The 23,607-nt window shown below is 36.2% G+C and overlaps 1 protein-coding gene and 1 long non-coding RNA gene across 8 annotated transcripts in view; one reads left to right on the top strand and one right to left on the bottom strand.

The window, feature by feature from the left end:
• Ssdp (Sequence-specific single-stranded DNA-binding protein) overlaps positions 1 to 23,607 on the bottom strand; it is a 701,465-nt gene that overhangs the window by 141,388 nt on the left and 536,470 nt on the right. For 3 of the 6 annotated variants that reach the window (XM_069837788.1, XM_069837787.1, XM_069837789.1), the window contains exon 7: positions 15,830 to 15,928. The exons of the other annotated variants lie outside the window; for them this stretch is intronic. In XM_069837788.1, coding sequence (XP_069693889.1) covers positions 15,830 to 15,928 — 99 coding nt within the window. The remainder of the gene's footprint in view (positions 1 to 15,829; positions 15,929 to 23,607) is intronic. 6 annotated transcript variants of the gene reach the window in all.
• The window catches only part of LOC138707829 (uncharacterized), a 488,719-nt gene that overhangs the window by 55,911 nt on the left and 409,201 nt on the right, over positions 1 to 23,607 (top strand). The window lies entirely within an intron of this gene.

Genomic DNA, 23,607 nt, shown 5'->3' with positions numbered 1-23,607 from the left:
CTAACCTAACCTAACCAAATTTCTAACCTAACCTAACATAAACAAACCTAACTAAAACCCTAAACTAACCTAACCAAAATCCTAAACTAACCTAACCTAACCAAAACCCTAAACTAACCTAACCTAACCAAAATCGTAACCTAATCTAAATTAACCTAACCTAAAGAAAGCCCTAACATAACCTCACCTAACCTATCCTAACCAAAACCCTAAACTAACCTAACCTAACCAAAATCCTAAACTAACCTAACCTAACCTAATCAAAACCCTAAACTAACCTAACCTAACCAAAATCCTAACCTAACCTAACCTAAAACCCTAAACTAACCTAACCTAACCAAAACTCTAAACTAACCTAACCTAACCAAAATTCTAACCCAACCTAACCTAACCTAACCAAAATCCAAAACTAACCTAACCTAACCTAAACCCTAAACTAACCTAACCTGTCACAGATAATTATGCTTCGTATCATAAAAGTCTAAACTAACCTAACCTGTCACTAAAATCCTAAACTAACCTAACCTGTCACTAAAATCCTAAACTAACCTACCTGTCACTAAATCCTAAACTAACCTAATACGTAACGCATCATAAAAACCTAAGATAACGTAACCTGTCACTAAAATCCTACACTAACCTTATCTAACCTAACCTAACCTAACCAAAACCCTAAACTAACCTAACCTAACCTAACCAAAACCCTAAACTAACCTAACCTGTCACAGATAATTATGCAACGCATTATAAAAGTCTAAACTAACCTAATATGTCACTTAAATCCTAAACTAACCTAACCTGTCACTAAAATCCTAAACTAACCTAACCTATCACTAAAATCCTAAACTAACCTAACCTGTCACTAAAATCCTAAACTAACCTAACCTATCACTAAAATCCTAAACTAACCTAACCTGTCACAAATAATTACGTAACGCACCATAAAAACCTAAGCTAACCTAACCTGTCAATAAAATCCTACACTAACCTTATCTATCCTAATATTATTTCAATGTACCGAAGTACATATGATATTTCCATGCAGATATTCTGCGTCATCATACGATACGTTCCATTACTCTTTCATCGTTATCTATCCTAAGCTAACCTGTCAGTAAAATCCTAAACTAACCTAACCTGTCAGTAAAATCCTAAATTAACCCAATCTGCCATAATAGTTCATTTTCTTACCTCTACACACTTCCCTCAAGTATGAAAACCAATCCGTGATCGTTGACTCCGCTACATCTGGTACATTCGTCTCATCGCACTCCCTTATTGTTTGGGAGTACGAAAACTCCCCACAAAGTGGACACTCCATATTTGCGGGAAGCAGACCTTTCTCCCGGCACCACTGTTGCGCTTCATTTTCACTATTAATAATGCTCAGCTTTCTAATATTAATACGATCACCTACTGCAGCCATTTCCACAACTACGAATTCCCGCTCGAACATTAGAAACTAGCGCGAAACATTCGTTATGTTATATCGATAGCTATGAATTTATACATTTTAAATACCCGCGTAACCATCCCGCTGCAATATTGCAAACTAGCGCGGAACGTTCGTAATGCCTCGTAAGTTATGTTGGTATGACATGTAAGATGGCTGGAAGTGCAGGAAGAGAATACGCTCAATCCTCGTTCAACCAAACTGTGCATTGCTATCACTTATCTTGGAAATACTACTTATAGTAGTCCGTTTCATCAATACCTACGTCACTTTTATTCAAATTAACTTTTGTCTTCAGAGCTTCCGCGCTTTTGATTAGCTTAATTACAATCTTTACACTAACTGACATGTATTCGCACTTCAAAGTACAATTTCAAAGGTATTAGTCCACATTAATTATGTACTCGTATGAGTAACACTATGAAAGTACGAAGTGCTGCCATCTACGTTCTCTAACCTAATCTGGTTCGTACTTCGCAGCGTTTCTCAAAAGTCTACACAGTTCACGCAACACTTTACAGAGGGCAGACTGTGACTAGAGACTGTGACCAAGAAACTCGCTCTCTTACGGACGAACACTCAACTACAGCGACGGAAGAAGGAAAACGACTTCGTGCAATATCAACATATAACGCCTGCCCAATAAATAATTTTATTTGTGAGATATACGAATAAATGCATTAGACTAATTCGGAAGAATAGAAAAATTATACGTAAAACACTCTTTCTCACATTATCGTGATGATCATAAACGAAAATAGGAGAGAGAATCAAAATCGAAAACAAACCACTACTGAATGCGATCTTTATTTCAGCGAATGGAAATATTTTATTTATTTATACAGATTTATTTTTCTTTCGTTTGCACAGGTAGCAAAAACTCTATTTGTTTATTTACACAGACATATGAAACAAACGGAACAAAATTCGGCCAACATTGAAATATCCCCAGGAATATTGGTACATTGTTTCCCTATATACTTAGACCCTTATTCCGGGGGGGGGGGCGGTATTCATTTCTGTTCAGCTTGAAAATTCGTCGATTCAAACCAAGTCAAAGGACAGAACTGTAACAAAAATTCAAAGTTACGAACTTATGTACTTCTACAGAACTATTCCAAAAAAATGTCGTTAAAAATTAATCACGCCTCTCGAATAAATATGTTTATCCAAGCTCCATGATATAAGCAAATCAAAATTTAAATAGGTGGGAAAACCGATGCATGTCCACCGTTTTGAACTAAAAGTCTGCGAAACTAGCGGATCCGAGATCGAATCCTGGTTAGGACAAATAGTCTGGTTGAGATTTTTTCCGGGGTTTCCCCCAGTGCATTAGAAGCAAATTCAGGGTAACTATCGGCGCCTTCATTATCATCCATCCTTTTATTTTCATACGCATGTCATCCTTCAATATGAGGCGACAGAATCCGACTTAATAGGTACCCAATATCAGGGCATGTGTCTTAATCATAAACGCCAAGAGTCGGCCTGGACAGCGTAATCGGTATAGCGCTGGCCTTCTATGCTCGAGGATGCGGGTTCGATCTCGGCCTAGGTCAATGGCATTTAAGGCTTATGTCAGTAGATTTAACGGCATGTAAAATAACTCCTGCGGGACAAAATTCCGGCACACCGGCGACGCTGATATAACCTCGGCAGTTGCGAGCGTCGTTGAATAAACCATAATTAAAAATTTAATTAAACGCCAAAATGTAGACAGAGGCAATAGCTACAGACCAAGATGCGCGGCGTTATAAAAATACAAAAATCTACTTGATTTTTTCATACTCGCTGTACATACGCCATTAAATTTTCCATTCGATTATGTATTTGAATATTTCATATTTTGAAATTGATATTGCTTCCGCTTTCCTTTGCTTGTCGCTTTCTCTTTTTTAACATTTTTCACTCTTCCATTTCGCCTCTTTCTCATAGTCATTAATATCATCATCTGTTGTCAAAGACTGAGAGTTATGGACTATTTCGTAGTTGCTCGAGAGGATCTTGAATAGGATCCGAATTTATATGCACTATAAAGTAGTATTTTGTACTTCGTATATATTTAACCACGCCCCCATACGCGTATATCAGATATTTCTGGATACTCAGCCGTGGTTAGGGAAGCAAAGCACATTACGTCCAATCACAGAAGCCTTTATGGAATACTAACGAAATCCAAGCGCAGTGTATCTTGATAACCGTTGTTAACTGTGACTTGCACGAGTAATACTCTCGGCGAGCAGTTCAATAGATGACTACATGCATCCTTTAGGTGTTATCAGAAGAAGACTGGAAAATTTAAACTTCGTAACGATGTAAACCACGCTTTCTTAGCAGTAATGTATGCCACGACTACCCAAATACAGTTAATGTCATTTTTAGCTTAAAGTCAACATAAATCCGAGCCCTATATGATAAGATCACCATCATAAGAGTCCATAGAGGCCCACAGGCTAGCAGGAATTTTATTCAAGAAAAAATAATGTAAGGAGCATGTCTCCAGTTTCTATATGAGGGACAAAATCAGTCACGAGAATCAAATTGAATATAGGTACGTTAACAGAAAGCCACAATTTAAGTTACACAGTACTGTGTGCACTCGAAGTTGGGTTTCCGGCGTCTGGTCAGCCCATTTGAGTTGTGTGGATATAAAGTGAAGAATTGTGACGGTGTCGTGTATGGTTCCTATGGTAGCTCAGTCGGTAGAGCATTCGTGCGCTAAGCGAAGGATCCCGGGATCGAAACCCTGACACGGAACAATTTTTCCCTTGAAATTATTCAAGCCTGCTTCACAGGGAGCTTCTACCTGAAAGCCAAATTTGCATAATTAAATTGAATGTTAAATGATATTGGCTGCAAGCTCAGCCCTTCCTCTCTTCACCATTAATTACAAGAATATTTCATGGCCCATGAATACTGGAAAAGCTGCTAGACCAGCCATTTTCAACCGGTGTGCCACGAGAAAATGAAGATAGTAAAAGTTATCGTAGTGAACATTGGAAAAATAAAAGTGCATAATACCGTACCAATCTAAAAAATGTCGTATTTTACTTGCTTTTATGAAAACAAAAATACCGTACATAAAATACCTCGGCAAAACATGTAAAGGTAATATATCTTTTTCATATTTTCTAAATAACAGATTAAGAAAACGTGCATAATACTATAATCATTACACTAATACTGCATTATGACAATTTTCTGCCATTAAGGGTACTGGATAGTCTAAGGGTATGGCTGTTGTGTATAAGTGAAATAAGTAGAGACATTTTTGTTATTACTTTTAACCTTTTGAATCTATCAATTTACAATTTTTACAGCATACATATAATATTAAATTTACAGGTATATTTTGGTTCTTAGATTATCTAACTCATATACTTGATTTTATAAACAAAAATTTAAACCTGAAAAATATTAATTAATTGTAAGTTAAAACATGGGTATTTTAGGAACATATTTCTCAGTAACTACTGAAACTAGGAGGCTGAAATTTTGCATACTCCTATTTAATGTGGCAGTGAAGGCGCATGTCCACTTTCACATAGTTATAAAAACTATTATGGATTTTACTGCCACAAAAGTATTAAAAATATGAAAAAGTTTAAATATATTTTTCTCAAGATGGAAAATATTTTTTTCCATTGTACGAATATTCATAATGTGATGAAAATGACAGTAAATATAGTCAACTGCATTGAAAATGTGCTTGAACTTTTAAGTACCTGTAGCGGAAAGAATTTCTGAGAAAAAATGTTCCTAAAATACCTATGTTTTAACTTAAATTTAATTAATATCTTTCAGGTTTAAAAAAGTTTATAAAATCAAGTATATGAGGTAGAAAGGTAATCTCAAAACCAAAATATACCTGCAAATAGTGTGTGTATGCTGTAAAAATTGCAAATTGATAGATAGTAAAGTTGAAGAGTAATAGCAAAATTTCTTCAAATGCTCAGACTATCCAGGCCCCTTTAATTTTACATTTCTATCTTAAATTGCAAATTAAATTATAAAAAAGTGTGTTAGTTCTATTTGTGAATAATGTGTAGCCTATTTTGTTTCGGAGCATCTCGATTTTCTTTTCTTCATACGTCCTTTCACCATCCATCATGTCATTCCCCCTTATGTTGACTCAATAATAATGTGTATAAAATTAAAAAAAAATATTTTGTTTTATATATTAATGCATATACTTTTATCTCATTTATTTGTATTTTATAGTCCACATTCTGTCTTAAAATCCTCCAAATTTTCCCCTGGTTGAGAACCACTGGTTTACATATTTTGTATGCCGCGAGATTTTAAATTACACCTTTAGTGTGCCACATGTTCAAAGAGGTTTTAACGCTGTGCTAGATCCTAGCCAGAGGTGTTAAATTCAGTGTCTTGGTTACGAGAACGGAGGGATTTGTTGCACCCTGTCTTTATTCTTTGTCTAGCCGGTAATTGACGGCCATATGTTCAGAAATATAAGCACTACTCACTACTGTTTGCTGTCTAATTATCGCTATGTAATTCTACTGTACTTACACATTGGTTATGGACAAAAACCAAAGAAAATACATGGCACATATTAATATTGACGTTAGTAGGCTACTGAAAATACAACCTAGGGAGAAAAATATAGTGCACACTTAATAATAATGTTCTTCCCGTCTCGTTGAAAATCAATTTCAGAATCAATTAACATGCATTGATTTTTCGTACCGTAAAATGTCCTAATTCAAACTATACAAATTACCTACCATCACCTCAAAATAAAAAAAAAATAAAAGTCTTAAGCTAGTGCATGCCTTATTACCGAATTTTTTAATGTAATTCCGTCGGTTATACAATTTCATTTTTCGTTTAAAAATTTTAACAGTCCTTCCCGAGATTTAAATTTCCCATTCTAATAACAGCGTACCGTGACAACGAAACTGCAATACTTCAAACTAAGAACTTGCTCTTTTCATCGTCGTCGTCATCATCATCATCATCATCATCATCATCTTTTTTTATTTTAGTGGGCTATTTTACGACGCTTTATCAACTTCTTAGGTTATTTAGCGTCCGAATGAGATGAAGGTGATAAAGCCGGTGAAATGAGTCCGGGGTCCAGCACCAAAAGTTACCCAGCATTTGCTCATACTGGGTTGAGGGAAAACCCCGAAAAAAACTCAACCAGGTAACTTATTCCGACCAGGAATCGAACCCGAATCACTTGGTTCCGCCGCCAGACCCTTTAACCGTTACTCCACAAGTGTGGATATCATCATTTTTTTTATTTTAGTGGGTTATTTTACGACTCTTTAGCAACTTCTTGGGTTATTTAGCGTCCGAATGAGATGAAGGTGATAAAGCCGATGAAATGAGTCCGGGGTTCAGCACCAAAAGTTACCCAGCATTTGCTCATATTGGTTTGAGGGAAATCCCCGGAAAAAACCTCAACCAGGTTAAGGCTGGTTCACAATAAACCGGGAACGAGAACCAGAATGAAAACGAGAAGCAGAGGAGGTGAATATGAAAATTTTTGATTCACAATAAACCGAGAACGTAGACGACTATGCATATCGACATGCATGTCAATAAGGATATGTAAAGTCGATATTACGCATTCTGATGATATTTGTGTATAATTGACCGATGGCGTTCTCTCATGAGTACAAGGCAGCCAACATAAACACAGGTTAACCAACTTCGAAATTTCAACTGAAACATTTTATTAGGTACGGTACTACGGTCCATGCATCTTTATTATCACAACCTATTTTAAGTCTACCATAACGTAAAATAATCAGAGAAAAAACATTTGTAATAGAACAAAAATGAACACAACAGTAGTCATTGAATTGAAGCATGAATATGTAGTGTGTAATACAACCAATACAGTATAAAATATGATTTACTACGATCGTGTTCAAAGATGCAGCTATTGAAAGCCACGTATTGTCCTTCATTTTCTCATCTTTATACGAGGCGCGCCGCTTATCGTAAACTAAAGGATTTTCCTTAACACTCATATTAGAATCTCATCAAATAAAACTTGCTCCATGATGCATAGCACAGAACAAAATAATGCATAGGTTATGTCACGGTCTTCGTGCTACAAAATATACGACGGCAAAATAGCTTTTAGATGGCAATAGAATGAATCTAATGGGCTGTGATCGGAAACGTGAACGCCAAAGTTGAAACTTGGCCAACTCTCCGTTCCCGATCCCGGGCTCCGGCAAGCTTTCCGTTAATTGTGAATGCTCACATTTAGATGTACACATTTTAACTATTTTACAGTTTTCGTTTTCGTTCCGATTCTCGTTTCCGGTTTATTGTGAACCAGTTTAAATTGTCCCGAACGGGAATCGAACCCGGGCCACTTGGTGTCGCGGCCAGACGCGCTAACCGTTACTCCACAGGTGTGGACATCATCATCATCATCATCATCATCGTCGTCGTCTTCATCTTCATCATCTTCATCTTCATATCTTACACCTAATACCTGCATCACACCACTTTTACAAATTACATTTTAAGCTAATGTTCTCAGTTCTGCGCAGATTGAAGAAAAATGCAAAGAAATCGGCATACAAAATAAATAAACTTACATTAAATTTCGAAGCATTGTCACAAAGTATTAGGGGCTGCAAGACAACAACTGACTACATTGTTACTTTTTTCTTTAGACATCATCCTGATTGTGCTGTATTTTCAAAATTGTCTCATAATAATCTCTTTGTGTTATCTAATATAATTTGAAGTATATTAACATTCTATGTATTTTAGCTTAATTCTGCTACACAGTTTATTTCAGTGTTTAATTAATAGTTCATAGTATTTTGCTGTTTAATTCGTAGATAAATCTTGTATACATGGAACTCTCATCTAAATCAAATTGTTGAATTCTTTGTAAGTTCATCCATATGTATATAGCCTACACTTTTTGCTGGTTGAGTGGAAGAGAAGGCCTTACGGCCTTAACTCTGCCAGCTAAAATAAATTATTATTATTATTATTATTATTATTATTATTATTGGTAAAACATTTCCGTATTGTTTAAACGTCGTTTGTTATTCTTTAATGTATTAACGTATCATTTTAATGCCATCTCAATTTTAGATTAATACGATGTACACGTCGTCGCTCTACTTCTTAATACGAGTAGTTCTATCTCCACAAAACCTCAATTTGGAGAAAACGGGGTTTAAACGTTGAGATGCGTAGCATTTTGTTGGCAGGGAAGTTATGAAAAATACAATTGCATGGTACTTTTATGTTCATAATCAAATATTTATTACACACTTCAACAAATGTTTACATTGCCGTATTTGGCGGTATTTCAAAGAAAAGCATTGGAGAAGAGAGAATCTTTGGCAAAATAACTTGACTTTCTTTTATTATTAGTAGCGCATCTCCAAAGAAACACTCATATGTAATTTTTAATAGTCTTCCAACACATTTCTTTAAATTGTACATAAAATGTGAGCATGAATGGACATATTGACTCCAGTCTTTCACTTTTGCAGAAGGAATGATCACATAATTGTTGCAAGGAGAAGTGCTGGGCATTGTTAAAGAAATACTACTAAGTTACCTTCGGATATTATCCCTTGCTCCCTTGTTTTCCTTTCTTGAAAAGGTTTTACAGCAAGAAACCCACTATTATAACTTAACATACTTTTATCTGGAAAATATATTCATTCTTGAAAATTTAATTAAAAATTATATTTTATTTTATTTAACGCTCGCAACTGCCGAGGTTATATCAGCGTCGCCGGTCTACTGGCATGAGCCTGTCCCAATTAAGCACACTTAAATGCCATCGACCTGGGCCGGAATCGAACCCGCATAGAAGGCCAGCACTATACCGACTGCGCCACCCAGGTCGATTTCATTCGTGTAAAGAAGATATTTAACTTCAGAGACATTAATGCTTTTGGATATTATTTTTTAATAATATACAGTATAAATTCTTTCATCTCCATTTAATGAACCACTACTGCACACTGAGTCTGAATGGCTTTAAGATTTCTTATTAGTGACACAGGACTGAATATTTCAGTACATTTTAGTTTTTCTTTTTTTCAGTTACACTAGTACAGCATCAATCTCTTCTTCAAGACTATATCCTAGTTCTACACTTTTATGTGCTTGTTAGTGCTTAGAAAATTTCAAATAGCTACTGACATAATAATATTGTTTTTGTTCTGCAGAACACATGAATCAGACCACAGCTTAATCTGCCAAAAGTCACTACGAATTAACTCTCTTTCCTCTGGAAGACTTTTTTTTTTTCGTACATTTGAACTTGCATGTACCAAGGCAGGTCTTCCCCTTCTATATGGTTCTTCCTCTTTTTACATTTCCCTTTTCGTCCACATATTCAGTTCCTTGTTCTGGTCTTCTATTCTTCTTAGTTTCGCACACTGACTTGGATCCCGTACTTTTCTCCGAGAACGGATTATTTCTTGTCGATATGAAAAGGAAGAAAGCTTACTATTAACTATTTATGCACTAAATTATTAAGAACAGAGTACGGTTTTGCATAAAAGTGATGGGCTACTATGTCTTAGACCTTACACATTTTTTTTCAAGAAAATCATTCACTTCTTCCTTTCGTAACATATCGACATCATCTTCTTCCCTAGACGGTATTTTGTAAACGTAACTGCGTGTGCTTGCTCATTCTGAACTTCATCAGAACTATATATATATATATATATATATATATATATATTTAATTTTAATAGGTTATTTAACGACGATTTATCAACATTATTAGGTTATTTAGCGTCTGAATGAAATGAAGGTGATAATGCCAGTGAAATGAGTCTGGGCTCCATCACCGAAAGTTACCCAGCATTTGCTCATATTGGGTTGAGGGGAAAACCCCGGAAAAACTTCAACCAGGTAACTTGCCCCTACCGGGAATCGAACCCAGGCCATCTGGTTTCGCGGCCAGACGCGCTAACCATTACTCGACAGGTGTGGGCAGAACCATAAATGTAAAGAATGATTCGAACTTAGTTTATATGAATGAATGAATTTAGCCATTATGTCCCGTGAAGGGCAAAGGCCTCCTATAAAAGGGGTGGCTCGTTATTACTCGCCTGGTGAGCCATTCTGGGCGAGATTTTACTTTGTCGGTCTGTATACCTTTAAAACTAATGTCTACTATATAGAGTAGTCGTCATTGTAAGCTATTAACACTATACACTGTAACATTCCTAGCTATTTCTAGTTCGTATTAGTCCTACTTCTTTTAAGTAGCATTCAGACAGAATCTTAAAAAAAACACTAAAGATTGGTATTATTTAAGGTGTTTTTAATACTTAGCAATTATTAATATCACTATCTTTCATCACTGTGCGCTCCCTCGTATTTTCCACTGTCGCCATGCTTCGTTACGTAAACATGTGGCCGTACGTAGCAATGTGATTCGCTTCTGGAGAAACAACTATTAAGAAAGTAAATAGGTGGTACTTTCGGACTTAGGACTAAAAATAACTGCGAATTGCAATATTATTAGTTTTTCTTAATATTATGATCAATTTATATTTTTAGGTCCACAAGATATTTTGTATGTATACCATAACTCGATTTTGTTAAAAAGTGGAGTTAGAATCATTAATAACTCAGGCGACGATGTCTCTTTCATCAGAAAACCAATATTTAAAAACCAATTTCTTTGTTTATGCACTTAGTTTCTAACGTAGAAAGTTAAAGGGAATCGTGATACATCCGTACAACTGGTGGTATACGGTCACCAGACAACCAGTTTAAACACCTATCTACAGGGACATCATTTCATTTTTACTTCAATTTTTATTGTACCTGAGTTTTTTAATGTACTTCACCGCCACCCCTTCTTCTAATGAAGTTCCAACTGTCCTCCACACAGAATCAAGGCCGCATATAGTAAACAGTACTGAGTTAGTGAGTATAGTGCGTTCCAGAAATATGTTCGCGTTTTCCAGTGACGAAATAGCTTTCAATATTGAATCATATTTTCGCACAGATACTGTCGTCCGTTTGCCTACGTCGCATCCCGATTTCCCCCACCTGTTTCTGTCTACCCCTCTGTAAAGGCTAGCGGCTGGGCTGTCTTAGCTCTTTTCTGAAAACATTAATTTCTGTTAGGAATTGAACGTGTACGTAATATAACTGTTTAAAATAACTTAAAAAAGGGCCTCGTTAAGTAATTAACTGTCACGTGGTTTCCCTCCTTTCTACTGTCCTGCGACATAACCACTTGGACGGACAGTAGATAGCAAGTCTGAGTAATTTTATCTATGCGGGTCGGGCAGAAGTGAAGACTGAATTTACAGTACGTAAGGTACTCTTTTATAGAGTAGGTATAGAATTATTTCAACACGAGTTACTAGTACGAAGGACGAAACTGGTAATTGGAATTAAATGCAATAGTCTAAAGTGTGATAATATGCATAAAAGAACTGAAGCCTGTAACGAAATGAACTGCCACCATTTTCAAAAATGTGTTTAAATATCCATATTATGATTATTTTCCAATTTAGCTTCATTCTCTACATTGTACGCTAATGTGCTGTAGACAGTATAATATACACTGCATAATGAATACGTTCGCATGGATAACTCAGTTGGTGAGTAAAAAAACTTATTGTTAATACTGTACTGCATTTTGATTAAAATAAAAACCTAATGAAATTTATCAAACTCAAAATTGCGATGTTTTCTAGTTTACGTAAATGGATGAACTACTTTTCTTCCCTTTTATACCTATTAAAATGATTTGTTTGTATTTTACGCTAGTATCATCTAACTCCAGTCGTGGAAGCGGGTAACAAACGGTGTTTCCGGTTCTCAACCGTTAATCCAAAGGTATAGCCAGGTTAATATTAAAAATGTTAGTAAAAATAAATTATGTCCCTGTACAACACTTGAGTCAACTAGTCATTTTCACAAGAGCACACTTTGACAATTACAAGAAATCATGTGAGCCACCAGCGTGGCTCAGTAGGTTAAGGCGCTTGTCTGCCGGTCTTAAGTTGCGCTCGGGCGCGGGTTCGATCCCCGCTTGGGCTGATTACCTGGTTGGGTTTTTTCCGAGGTTTTCCCCAACAGTAAGGTGAATGCCAGGTAATTTATGGCATATCCTCGGCCTCATCTCGCCAAATACAATCCCGCTATCACCAATCTCATCGACGCTAAATAACCTCGTAGTTGATACAGCGTCGTTAAATAACCAACTAAAAAGAAATCATGTGACAATATTTGTGTTCTCAGCGGGCCACTTCTTTCCCAGACATTGAGGTTATTATTGAGTGGCGGAGCTGGGCTTCACGTTTATGAAATATAGCACTGAAGGTGCTTGTAACCTTGTCACGTTCGTCTGTTCTTTAATTAACTCCGAGAAAAATATATAAGCTACATTTACATTATGGCGTAACAGTTTTTAAATGAAAAATAGCGAACGAATACTTAATTTATCAAATTCTATTGCCATATTCTGTATTATATAGTTATCTTTACAAACAGAGATAAAGGAAACTGTAACCCTGGTGTGGATATAGCTCATAAAGATGGCATAAAAACTTTTTAATGAACGAATTATTTTTTTTTGCTATAAAAATTGTTCGGAATAATATAATTCTCATTCCAACCTCAAATGTCAAAATACATACGAATATAATGCTTCTGTGAATCATTTACCGGAATGCCATACTCCGTTCTACTTTCTTCTCCAGCCATAGCTCAGTCAGCTGTCTGGTAACGGATCGGGGTTCAAACACCAGCATATTTTGTGAAATCTGCGGCGAATAAATCTCCAGCGCATGCTTGTTTCAACCGTGCATTTTGATTTCCCCTACCATACTCATTCCTTCATTACTCCTTCATTGCCATAAGAAATCATAGATAGTTATCAGCATTTATAATTAAAGACCCGTTAAATTAAAAAAGACTACAACAATAAAACAAAGCTTAGATTGAAACGGCGAAAATAAAAATAATTACGTTAACATGATGAGCGTTCACCATTTTGTTCGCTTTCGCCCATTTTAAAAGTACGGTAGAAAAGAAAGACTATATTCTTCGCGACTATTCATTTAATGTCGCTCTAACACTGACAACCAACTGGCTGCACGCGGTGCTATGTGCAGGTATTGAGCACGGTACGAGCTCAGTGCGAGCGGAGCAGTGGACGCGTATACAGTATCTTCTCGGTAATAGTGGCGTCTCGTAGATCGACGCCTGTTTGTCATGGAAAGAAACTCGTTAAAGTGAAAGGCCATTGACACCAACAAACCATTTTAATCCTGAATGGGAAGCAACATACTTCATGGAATGTAACTAAGTTCTGTGTAGATTTTTCGAATTATTGGAAGGGATACATTTATTCCTGGAAATTAGTGGAGAACTTGTTGCAGAGCTTGAAAATACAAATTGATCACATATGTTCTGTAGTATTCAAGTTTTAAAAAATATTGTGTCATTATGGGAACATCAACTGTCCGATGGCGATCCCGGTCATTTTCTCAGGTTGGCACGTATGGTCCGGGACTCTGATTTCTTAGAGATGGACTGTTGCATTGAAAATCTCCAGTTGTTTTCTTATGAATGCCTTTGAAGACAGATTTCAAGATTTGAGTCACCTAGAAATGGATTTCGATCTATTTGGTACACCGTTTAGCATAAATATTGATGATACTCCCAAAGATGTCCAACTGGAACTAATCAACTTGAAATGTGGCACTGAGTTGGCTGATATTTACAGGAACAGATGTAGTTTGCTAGACTTTTACAGTCAATTTCCTAAGTCAAGACTCCCACGTCTCCATAGGCGTGAGGCATCTTTAATTTCAATGTTTGCTTCGGTCTGTGTGTGAAGCTTTATTTTCAGCTATGAAATGTAACAAAGGCTATGAAAGAGCCAACCTCAGTGATCATAACTTAAAGTGTGCATTAAGGACTCAGAGTTGTGTTTCATTATGTGCAAATATAGTTAATATCATATAAACCAAAAGATGTCAAAAAGCAAGAGCGTGTACCGAGTAAACCTAAAAGTGTCAGACTCTTAATTGAGATATGTATCCATAGCACAATTCATATGACTTTAATTTGAAATCATCTTTCCAGTATTACCGTTGTATTTGTCAATATGTTTTATTTATATTTTTCAACATGCCCAGTGTATAAAATACAGTATGTAAGAGTTTCATTTGTAAATTGCTAACTTTCACTGACAATGTATTGTTTCGTTCTTATATAACTACACTTAAAAATATGTTGCAAGTATATGCTATAATTAAGTTGTATTTAGTTATATTGGTTCAATGTATTATTTGTGTTTCTATAATGTAGGCTATTTGCATTTAGTTGTTTACGCTATAGGCGTAATTTAGTGTTGGCACAAGCGGAATAATGAACAGTGTTTATCAAAACGCATGATATATTCTTCTTTACTATCCGATCATCTATAGTGTAATGGTAAACTCAACTACAGGTTACAGAGACAAGCAGGCCGCCACTGCGCTACGTTCCGCGCCGACACAGATCCTGCACCGTGACACCGTGCGCACACGGCCCCGTGCTTGCTAGTTAGTTGACGGTGCGTCTAAGCACATTCAAACTTAAAGTTCTGAACAGACGAGAACTACTCGTAATAATAAACTGTATAAAATTATTCAATTTCTGCCTTCAAAACCGTTGTATAGTCATGAGGAAATATTAAATTAAAACTTTTACTGCGTATAATACTTTCAATTTCAAAACATTTTCAGTTAATTCTAATCTTCTCGAATGCATATAGTCATGTTACATACGAGATACTTCACTTTGTCGCGTTGAACGGCGACTAAACAAGATTTAAGCTCTTGAGGTATTATGAAGAGAAAGTGCAGTTTCAATCACAAGTTTCGAATACATCACTTGTTATTTAAGTGACATATTTTTCATTTCCTAATTCGTTTTTAAACGAAGTAGCTGGGTTCACTTCTGTGTCGTTACGCTTTACATGGAATTAAAAGAGAGAGTTTCAGACGCAGTATTTACTCCATATGAAATATGTAATCCCTACACTTGGCTTGAACGTGCTAATTTTAAGTCAATATTTCTTTTAACGGTCGCTGTATTGTTGCCATTTCTTTAGCCCTTAAAACATGCGAGTACATCTAGCACAGCTGAGTCTTCAGAACAACCCAATCTCTTGACAAGCGGCTATATCATTTCAACATTTAAAACTAACGTTTCAAGACAAATCGTAATACTTTAGCATAAGACGAATATTCGTCTGCGCTGTCCTACGGACCCTGACATGCCACATACACATTCAAGCACAAGCAAGCAGGGGTAGGAGTGCAAAGCGGGCGGGCGTCAGGCAAGCAAGCAAGCAGGCAGGCAGGCAGGCAGGCAGGCACTCACCTGGCTGGACATCATTTGACTATGCGGGGGTGGGGGCTGGGGGTGAGGGGACGGCTGTGAAGACGGATGCGTCGGCGGTGATGGCCTCATGGTCGAGTTCTGGAACAAAGCAGCCACAGTTCAACAGTGAACAGATGCAACTTCCAACACAGGACAGGAGGCCGTCAACAACACAGGGGCAGGCACACAGCAGAGCTTCACGTCCTTCCCAAGCGTGAGACACAGACTACGTCATAAATATAGACAGCACTGCTTCACAAGTACATACACAAAAAGGAGTTCCATCGGATGCTGTGGGTGCAAGTTGTGTCCCTGTCGACACTGACGAATTACTCCCATAGTATCTGAATGGTTGCATCAGGAGTTTCGTTACAGTATCGGTAAGTTCTTTCCAGTGTCTGAGCCTCGGAAAGATACCGATACTATTAGTGATTTTCTCAGTACTAATACATTGGCATATTATTTGGACTTTTAGTGGAGTGTAGGAACAATATCTATACTACAGAGGTACTCTCAGATTGTCGGAGCTTCAGCAAAACAGTCATATTATGGTGACATTCATGGGTATTAGAGTTTTGATATAATCAATATTATAATGGCACTCCCACTTACGGAAGTGTCAGCATAACATCTGTATTGCACTCTACTCTTCTCAGTATCCCATTACAGATACCAGTCACTAAAGTCTCGATACCTCGTTGACAATGGATTTTTAGCGATAATCTCAAATAGCCAACTCTCGGAAAGATAGGCCTATCGGTAGTACAGTAAGGCTCCCTCCGTAACTATCGGAACCACGGCCAGAAACTACAGTGAACAGTGATACTCTTGAAGTATGAGAGACTCTACATACTAGTATTTCCACGTAACTGATACTGTAAGCATCAGAGTACTCCTGTTATACTGAAAATTCGGCAGTAGGTACAAGTTGATGAAGTACCATCTGACATAACAATATCAATATTTGACAACCCTTAAGTAAGTCCGACATAGCCTTATAACGCTGAATTATAACTGAAGCCATCAACTCCGAGTGAGTCATCTTATTTCAAATTCCTCTTAAGGGGTTAGGTATAGCTTACAGCAGTAAAATTTTTGGAATATTCAACATTTTTTTTCCTCCATTACTATATCTTGTACAATAATGTAAATTGGTACGTGTAAAACACTATCCTTCTGCTATAGGAAAAAAATATTTTTACGGTTACATTTTTTTTTAATTCAAAATGGTGACAGTTTACTGTGCAGTGACGAAGCGTTTCCCTCATAACTCATAAAGTTGTTAATTTTTCATGTTCTCTCTCCTTTATTTTATTGCTGAAACGCATGTTTAACTACTTTCAACTACATTTCTCAATAAATATTTTTTTGTATTTTGTGTTAGAATAAAGTACTGATATATTTGACCATTTTTACATGAATTTATTTTTTATCAAAGGTAGAGAAGTGATCTTGCATCATATTGTAGATATAACATGCATAAATACACACAGAAAATTTCATCACAGAATATTGGATAGTTTTTTAGTTATGTGGGAAACGATTCATCACTGCACAGTGAACTGAATTTTGGAAAAAAAAAAAATGTAAATAATTTTTTTAAATCGTAAAAATATTTTTTTTCATATAGCAGAAGTACAGTGTTTTGCACTTACTAATTTTCATTATTGTTCAAGATACAATAATGGAGGAAAAAATGTTGAATATTTATACAATTTTACTGCTGTAATCTGTACCTAACCCCTTAAGACTTCACGTCCAATTGCTTCCCGAATAAATTATGAGGTAAAATGTTATCTTCAACTTACTGACCTGTAAAAATTATTTTTTTTTAATAAAGTATTCAGTATGAAATACAGGCTTCTACGAGACAGACTGTTCTTACGATCATCGAGATGAGGAAAGAAATGTTGGCTGAGGGAGTTAATCAAATTTCATAACTTCAATTTTGTCTCTTCTAGCCAAAAGCATTTAGGACGTATTAAAATGGGAACTTGACGACTTCCAACCTACAGTAGTAAATTTGTAGTTTTCTACAGCCGTGAATATCTATAAAATCATACGCTACCGAAATGTCACTTCAGAATGCAGAATTTGGCCAGAGAATTGTGTATTTTAAACACAACACTGTCCGCAACTCACATTCCTGCAGTTTTGAAACGATAAAGTATTCAAGAACATAATTACAAGTGCACATACTATTTAATAATTAAATCCTTAATAATATTTAGGCAGTTATGAAACACTTCCTGAGATTATCAAAATCGGGACATTGAGCAACTGATAACATGGCGTCCCGTACCATTATTACAGGAATCGTAAAAAAAAATCATGAAAAGGACCCAATGGTGGTGCTAAAGAGCAAATACTACTTTTCTTAGAAGGGGGGAGGGGTGAGAAGCAACGAGAACTTTGGCAAGCTAGGTAGGACACACAAGGAATAACTGCAAAGCTAGAAAGTTGGAAGGTGAGCATCTTTACATAAGGTATAGAAATCAGACGAAAACTACAGAAATATTACATTGAACTAAATCAACAGCACACTCTTGCTCCGTCGCGGAGTTAAAAAGAAATCTAACTCGTATTCACATATAACAAAAGACTTGGTAGGCCTAAGAAATATTGTTGCGTATAACTGAGAGCATGATACCAGCAATCTAGATACGTTTTACAAGAACAGTTATTTCAAGTAGGCCTACTTGTATCCTCTCTTGTGACTACCTTCTTGCAGTATGGTGCTAATGATCTCTCTGTGGATCGCAAAGCCCTTTCTTTGATGCAATCCGTCCGTCCGATTCACAGTCGTTTCAAACATAATCCCTTTACGTAATACATCATTTCGTCACGAGTTTATCCTAGTCATATATGGATTATTTAATAATTATCTCTAAGAAAATAACCAACTGAATGTTTCTGTTTTTATAAGTTTTTCTGCAATAACGCTGAAGATGTGTGTCTGTTGAGAGACGGCAAATGAGTTTTCATTGTCAAACACAAGATCTTTTTCAATAGTCTTGGAAAAATATAACGTGAATAGATCTACAATTCATTTAAGGTCCTCTGGATCTTATAGAAAATGTTCCCAATGTCGACTTGAAATTTAACTAAATTAGAACTAATTCTTGAACCTGATTTGAGATCTATCGGATGGCCTTCAAGTATTTGCTTGTTACGCTCCTTTCATATAATGCATGGCTCACTGAAAACAATTATGGACTTCCACATTTAAACATGAATCATGCAACACATCGATCAATCACTTCAAGCAACTGACCCGGGTAACTCACAAAGAGTCAGGTCACAATTACACCAGTTTAAGTAAGATGTCTCAATGAATAAGCAGATTGGAAGATCACTCGAATAGCACATTTACATCCCTACCTTCAACATTTCCAAATTCGCGGCCTTGCGAACATTTGTACTGGAAGTAACGGTGGTACCATTCAGTGTTGGACTCTGAAAATTTGTTATAATAGAAATCTTAAGATACTAAACTTATTATTAAAACACTTCTTGCGAACCATGTAACGGTAGGTAGTACGAGATACGCATACTTTCTTAGTTCAGAGACCTTCTGTCCGCAGAAACTTGCAATTATCTGCACTCTCTCCAAATTAGGAACGATTTCGGCGCAACAAACATTCACCTCATGTACCTACTTAAGTAACCAAATTAATTCTGCTGCTGCAGACCATTTGGATCAGGAATCCAAAGAAGTGCTAAAAATTAGCTCCTATTCAGGATAAAATGTCACACAGATCCAGTCTTGTCTTCCAAAGGCTCTACCGATGAATTTGCAAATCGTGACGCGTTCGACCCTCGTTAGTTACTCGAAAATCTTGTATCGGACAGGTAATTGCAGCCAATAACATTATAAACACACAAGAAATGGAAGAAATTTACGATGACTCTAAAGGGGAAAATCTTCAGTAGATTAAAGCACATCGTCCTTTGGCTAAAGATGGAAGAATTCACAGAAATAGGTGTATACGTAATTCTACTGCACAAACAAAATAATACAAACTATTATGTATTCGAAATATAAAAATGATAAAAAAACACATCGGTGCTATTCATAGACAAACCGCTAGCCCGCGCTACAAGCGTGCTAAACTAGCCCTGGCTATCGACTTGTTACTTGTACGGGATTCATATCATATCGCTAACACTGGTTTATGAATACGAAAAACGTTAGTTCGAATGGGCCGTATTCATAGACATTCTTAGCGCGAGCTTCCGGTGGATGATCAGCGAAGTAACGTTTTTCGTATTCATAAACCAGTGTTAGCGATATACGATATGATATGAATCCCGTACAAGTAACCAGTCGATAGCCAGGGAGATTACTAACAAATTAATACACTGATTAATTCATATCACCTATGTAATTCATTCCCTACATTTAAAAAAGCATATTTATGCCTCACATCGTTGTTTGAAGCGCGGGTTCTTATAATCTGCGAAACTCTTTTCCCGAGCCAGCAGCAATTTCTAAAGGTTTCGTGAAAAAGAAAATTAATAAAATACAATATGTGTATGTGTATGTCTATATGTATTACTCGGGGACTATAGCCCGACTACTGACATAAAAACCTGCGCCACAAACCAGTGTTCGTTCGTGCGCAGGTTCTCGTAGTGGGGGTCAGTTGTGTTGTTGATGCACTCCCTGATCGACGTCTCGCAGCGAGTACGTCTTAAACTATTCGAAACAGTCGTGTTCGCGTCCATTCTTTCACTTTTCAATCAATTAATATTCCATTTCGACTTATTGTACATAGGCTAGCTAAAATAGATTGTAATTTACAATAATGGAAGGGAAACCAAGTGTGTGCGGCAGGCCTTTGAAAAGTGAAAGCTCCGCTACAGACACAGCTTTTGAATTGGATTCACAATTGGAGTCTGACTAGTGTAACCCGGTCTAGCGAGCTGTTCGCATAGTGATGACGTCTCTCCCTCCATGGCCACGTGAGTATTGGAAAAGTTGAAAGTCTTTTCGTAGTTGGTCGAGCTATAGTGCGTGCCTCTGATATGGAATATGACAAGATGCATCCTGACGTAAATAAATTCAATAAATAAATTGTTTGCTTAAATTTGATTTCTTCATTTTCATAAAAATCCTCGGTATTCGTTTCCATTACACTTTTTTTTTTAATTTTCATTAAAATTCTTAATATTCGTTTCCATTAGATTAAGTACTTCCTCATAATACATTATATAAGTCAACGATTAAAATAACTATTCTAATAAGTAACAGTTAACTTGTCATCCATGGGGATCTTATTTTTTACGGTGAATAAAAATCTTCAGTTTCAGTATAAAAATGTGGTTAATTTCGGTATAATTTCGCGCAAAAAATATAAATTCGGTGTCATTTCACATTATAAAATGTCACTCTTTGACTATTGTGCAAAATACTTTACTGAATGTAACTACAAAAACTAGGGGCAGTATTCATAGACATTTTTAGCGCGGGCTTTCGGTGGATTATCAGCGTTTTTCGTATTCATAGATCAGTGTTAGCGATATGATATGATTTGAATTCTGTACAAGTAACCAGTGGATAGCCGGGGCTAGCTTAGTACGCTCGTAGCGCGTGCTGCGAAATGTCTATGAATACCACCCTAGAAGTCTGTACCATCAAGGAAATCTGAAAATCTTCGTACATTTTAACATTTGCAGTTTTCTTTCGGCACAAAACTGCTCTGTAGATAAATTTGTACAACAGTCTTCCATCACGTATGTAAATAATACAGGTATAAATAAATGGACACCACAAAACATTCTGGCTGTTTGTACTTTATGAGCTTATTTAAAAATAAGGTCACTCGAAATACGTTTTGAATATTAGAGTTGAAATTCTGTATTGTGTTTGTACATTAAATTTAGAATTTTGTAAATTAATATATTTGCAAAACATATATTTTAATCATTTATTTGGGGGGGGGGAATTTCCACTGCCCAATTAAAACAAAATCGTAATTCCAGCTAACTCCAATCTCTGCCATGCCTGGCAATAGTAGATCGCGAAGGGAACTTAGCTCAACTGAAATTTAAATTGTATTGATTCACGCACATATTTATATGACTTAAAATAACTATATCTTTTGGGCACTTCAAACTAAAATTTCGTAAAAAAAAAAAAAGGTCAAAATAGCCTGGAAAAAATAATTTCGAATTAATTCATGTTTAAAAAAATTCGTGTATACAAAAAATTTCACTTCATTTCGCGAGTTTAAACATATTATATTTTGACCTGAAAGAGCTTGAAACATATATATTTTTTTTTTTCGAAATATTTATTATATGCCTTTCTCGTGTTAAATTTTACCATACCTGGTTAACATGTTTCAGCTTGTTATGGGCCATCTTCAGAACTGGTTGGTGCTGATCTTGGCGCCTTTTGTTTGTGTTTCCTGTGGGGGTGCGTTTGTGTAGTGTAATGTGGAGTCAAAGAGTGTGTGTGTGTGTTCTGAAATTGAGTTGTGTGTTGAGAATTTCATTTGGATGTGTTTTTGTGTGTCTATATATTTCGTATTGTTCTAGTGTGTTTAGTTTCTGGCTGTTTGGTTGAATATGTAGAATTTCCATGTATGTGATTGTCTCTGTAGGTGTGGTTAGCATTTGTGACGTGTTCTGCCTACAGAGACATAAACACAGACATGGAAATTCTTCCTACATATCCAACCAAAAAGCCAGAAACTAAACACACTAGAAAAATACAAAATATATAGATACACAAAAAACACATCCAAATGAAATTTTCAACACACAACTCAATTTCAGTACACACACTCTTTGACTCCACATCACACTACACAAACACACCCCACAGGAAACACAAAAAAGGCGCCAATACCAGCACCAACCAGTTCCGAAGATGGCCCATAACAGGCTGAAACATGTTAACAAGGTACGGTAAAATTTAACACGAGAAAGACCTATAATACATATTCCGAAGTGATATAGTGTTAAAAGTTTTGTAATCAAGATGTATAAAATTTTTGTTTGTAACAGCTGAAAACCAGTATTTCGCGAATCAGTCGTTTGTGAAAAGTAGGTATTTCTAGTTATCCATCATCGCATTATCCTATTCTCCCCTTTGGTAAAGTCTTAATACTGTATATAATATATCCACTGTCAGAAGATCTTTACATACTTTAGGGAATTACAACAGACAATAACAACTCTGCACGCTGAGAATAGAAATAGAATTTCTTCTAAGAATCAAGTAATTCAATTACTGCTTTCTGAAGTGTGTTAAAGACCCATTCATAACTACACAGCGTGCTCTTCTTCTAGACTTGATTGCCAACTTACTATATAATTTACGTTTTTGCGCTTTGAAATTACAAGAGGTAACAAAATGAAAAAGTTACATTCATACATGCCCAGAAATTAGATTATACTTTTCCTAACGACAGGGATCTGTACTTCCAGAAACATTTCATCTTGGTGGAAACTAGGAGATCTAACACAAGAATTCATGTAGCTTTGGATGTTGACATCGATATAGCGAAGTGGTTTCCCTGAATTTAAGTTTTCTTTCCTCAAGTACTTAGTCCTGGATATGCTCAGGATTTTGCGTACCAAACAGGCATCTTACATAAATTTCGTAACGAGAGTTATCAGGACGCCGGAACTGAACATTTTATAGACCATAATACAACAATATTCTATCGCTCAGGAAGACGAAAAATGGAGCGTATTATTTCGTTTACTCTTTGGAACAATGTCTTCTTATTTGGCAACCGTAAAGAAGAACAGGGATCACACATTTC

This window comes from Periplaneta americana, chromosome 10, assembly GCF_040183065.1.
Source record: "Periplaneta americana isolate PAMFEO1 chromosome 10, P.americana_PAMFEO1_priV1, whole genome shotgun sequence".
Taxonomy (NCBI): Eukaryota; Metazoa; Arthropoda; class Insecta; order Blattodea; family Blattidae; genus Periplaneta; species Periplaneta americana.
Note: the sequence above shows the minus strand (reverse complement) of the source record. Positions and strands in the feature narration are given on the sequence as shown.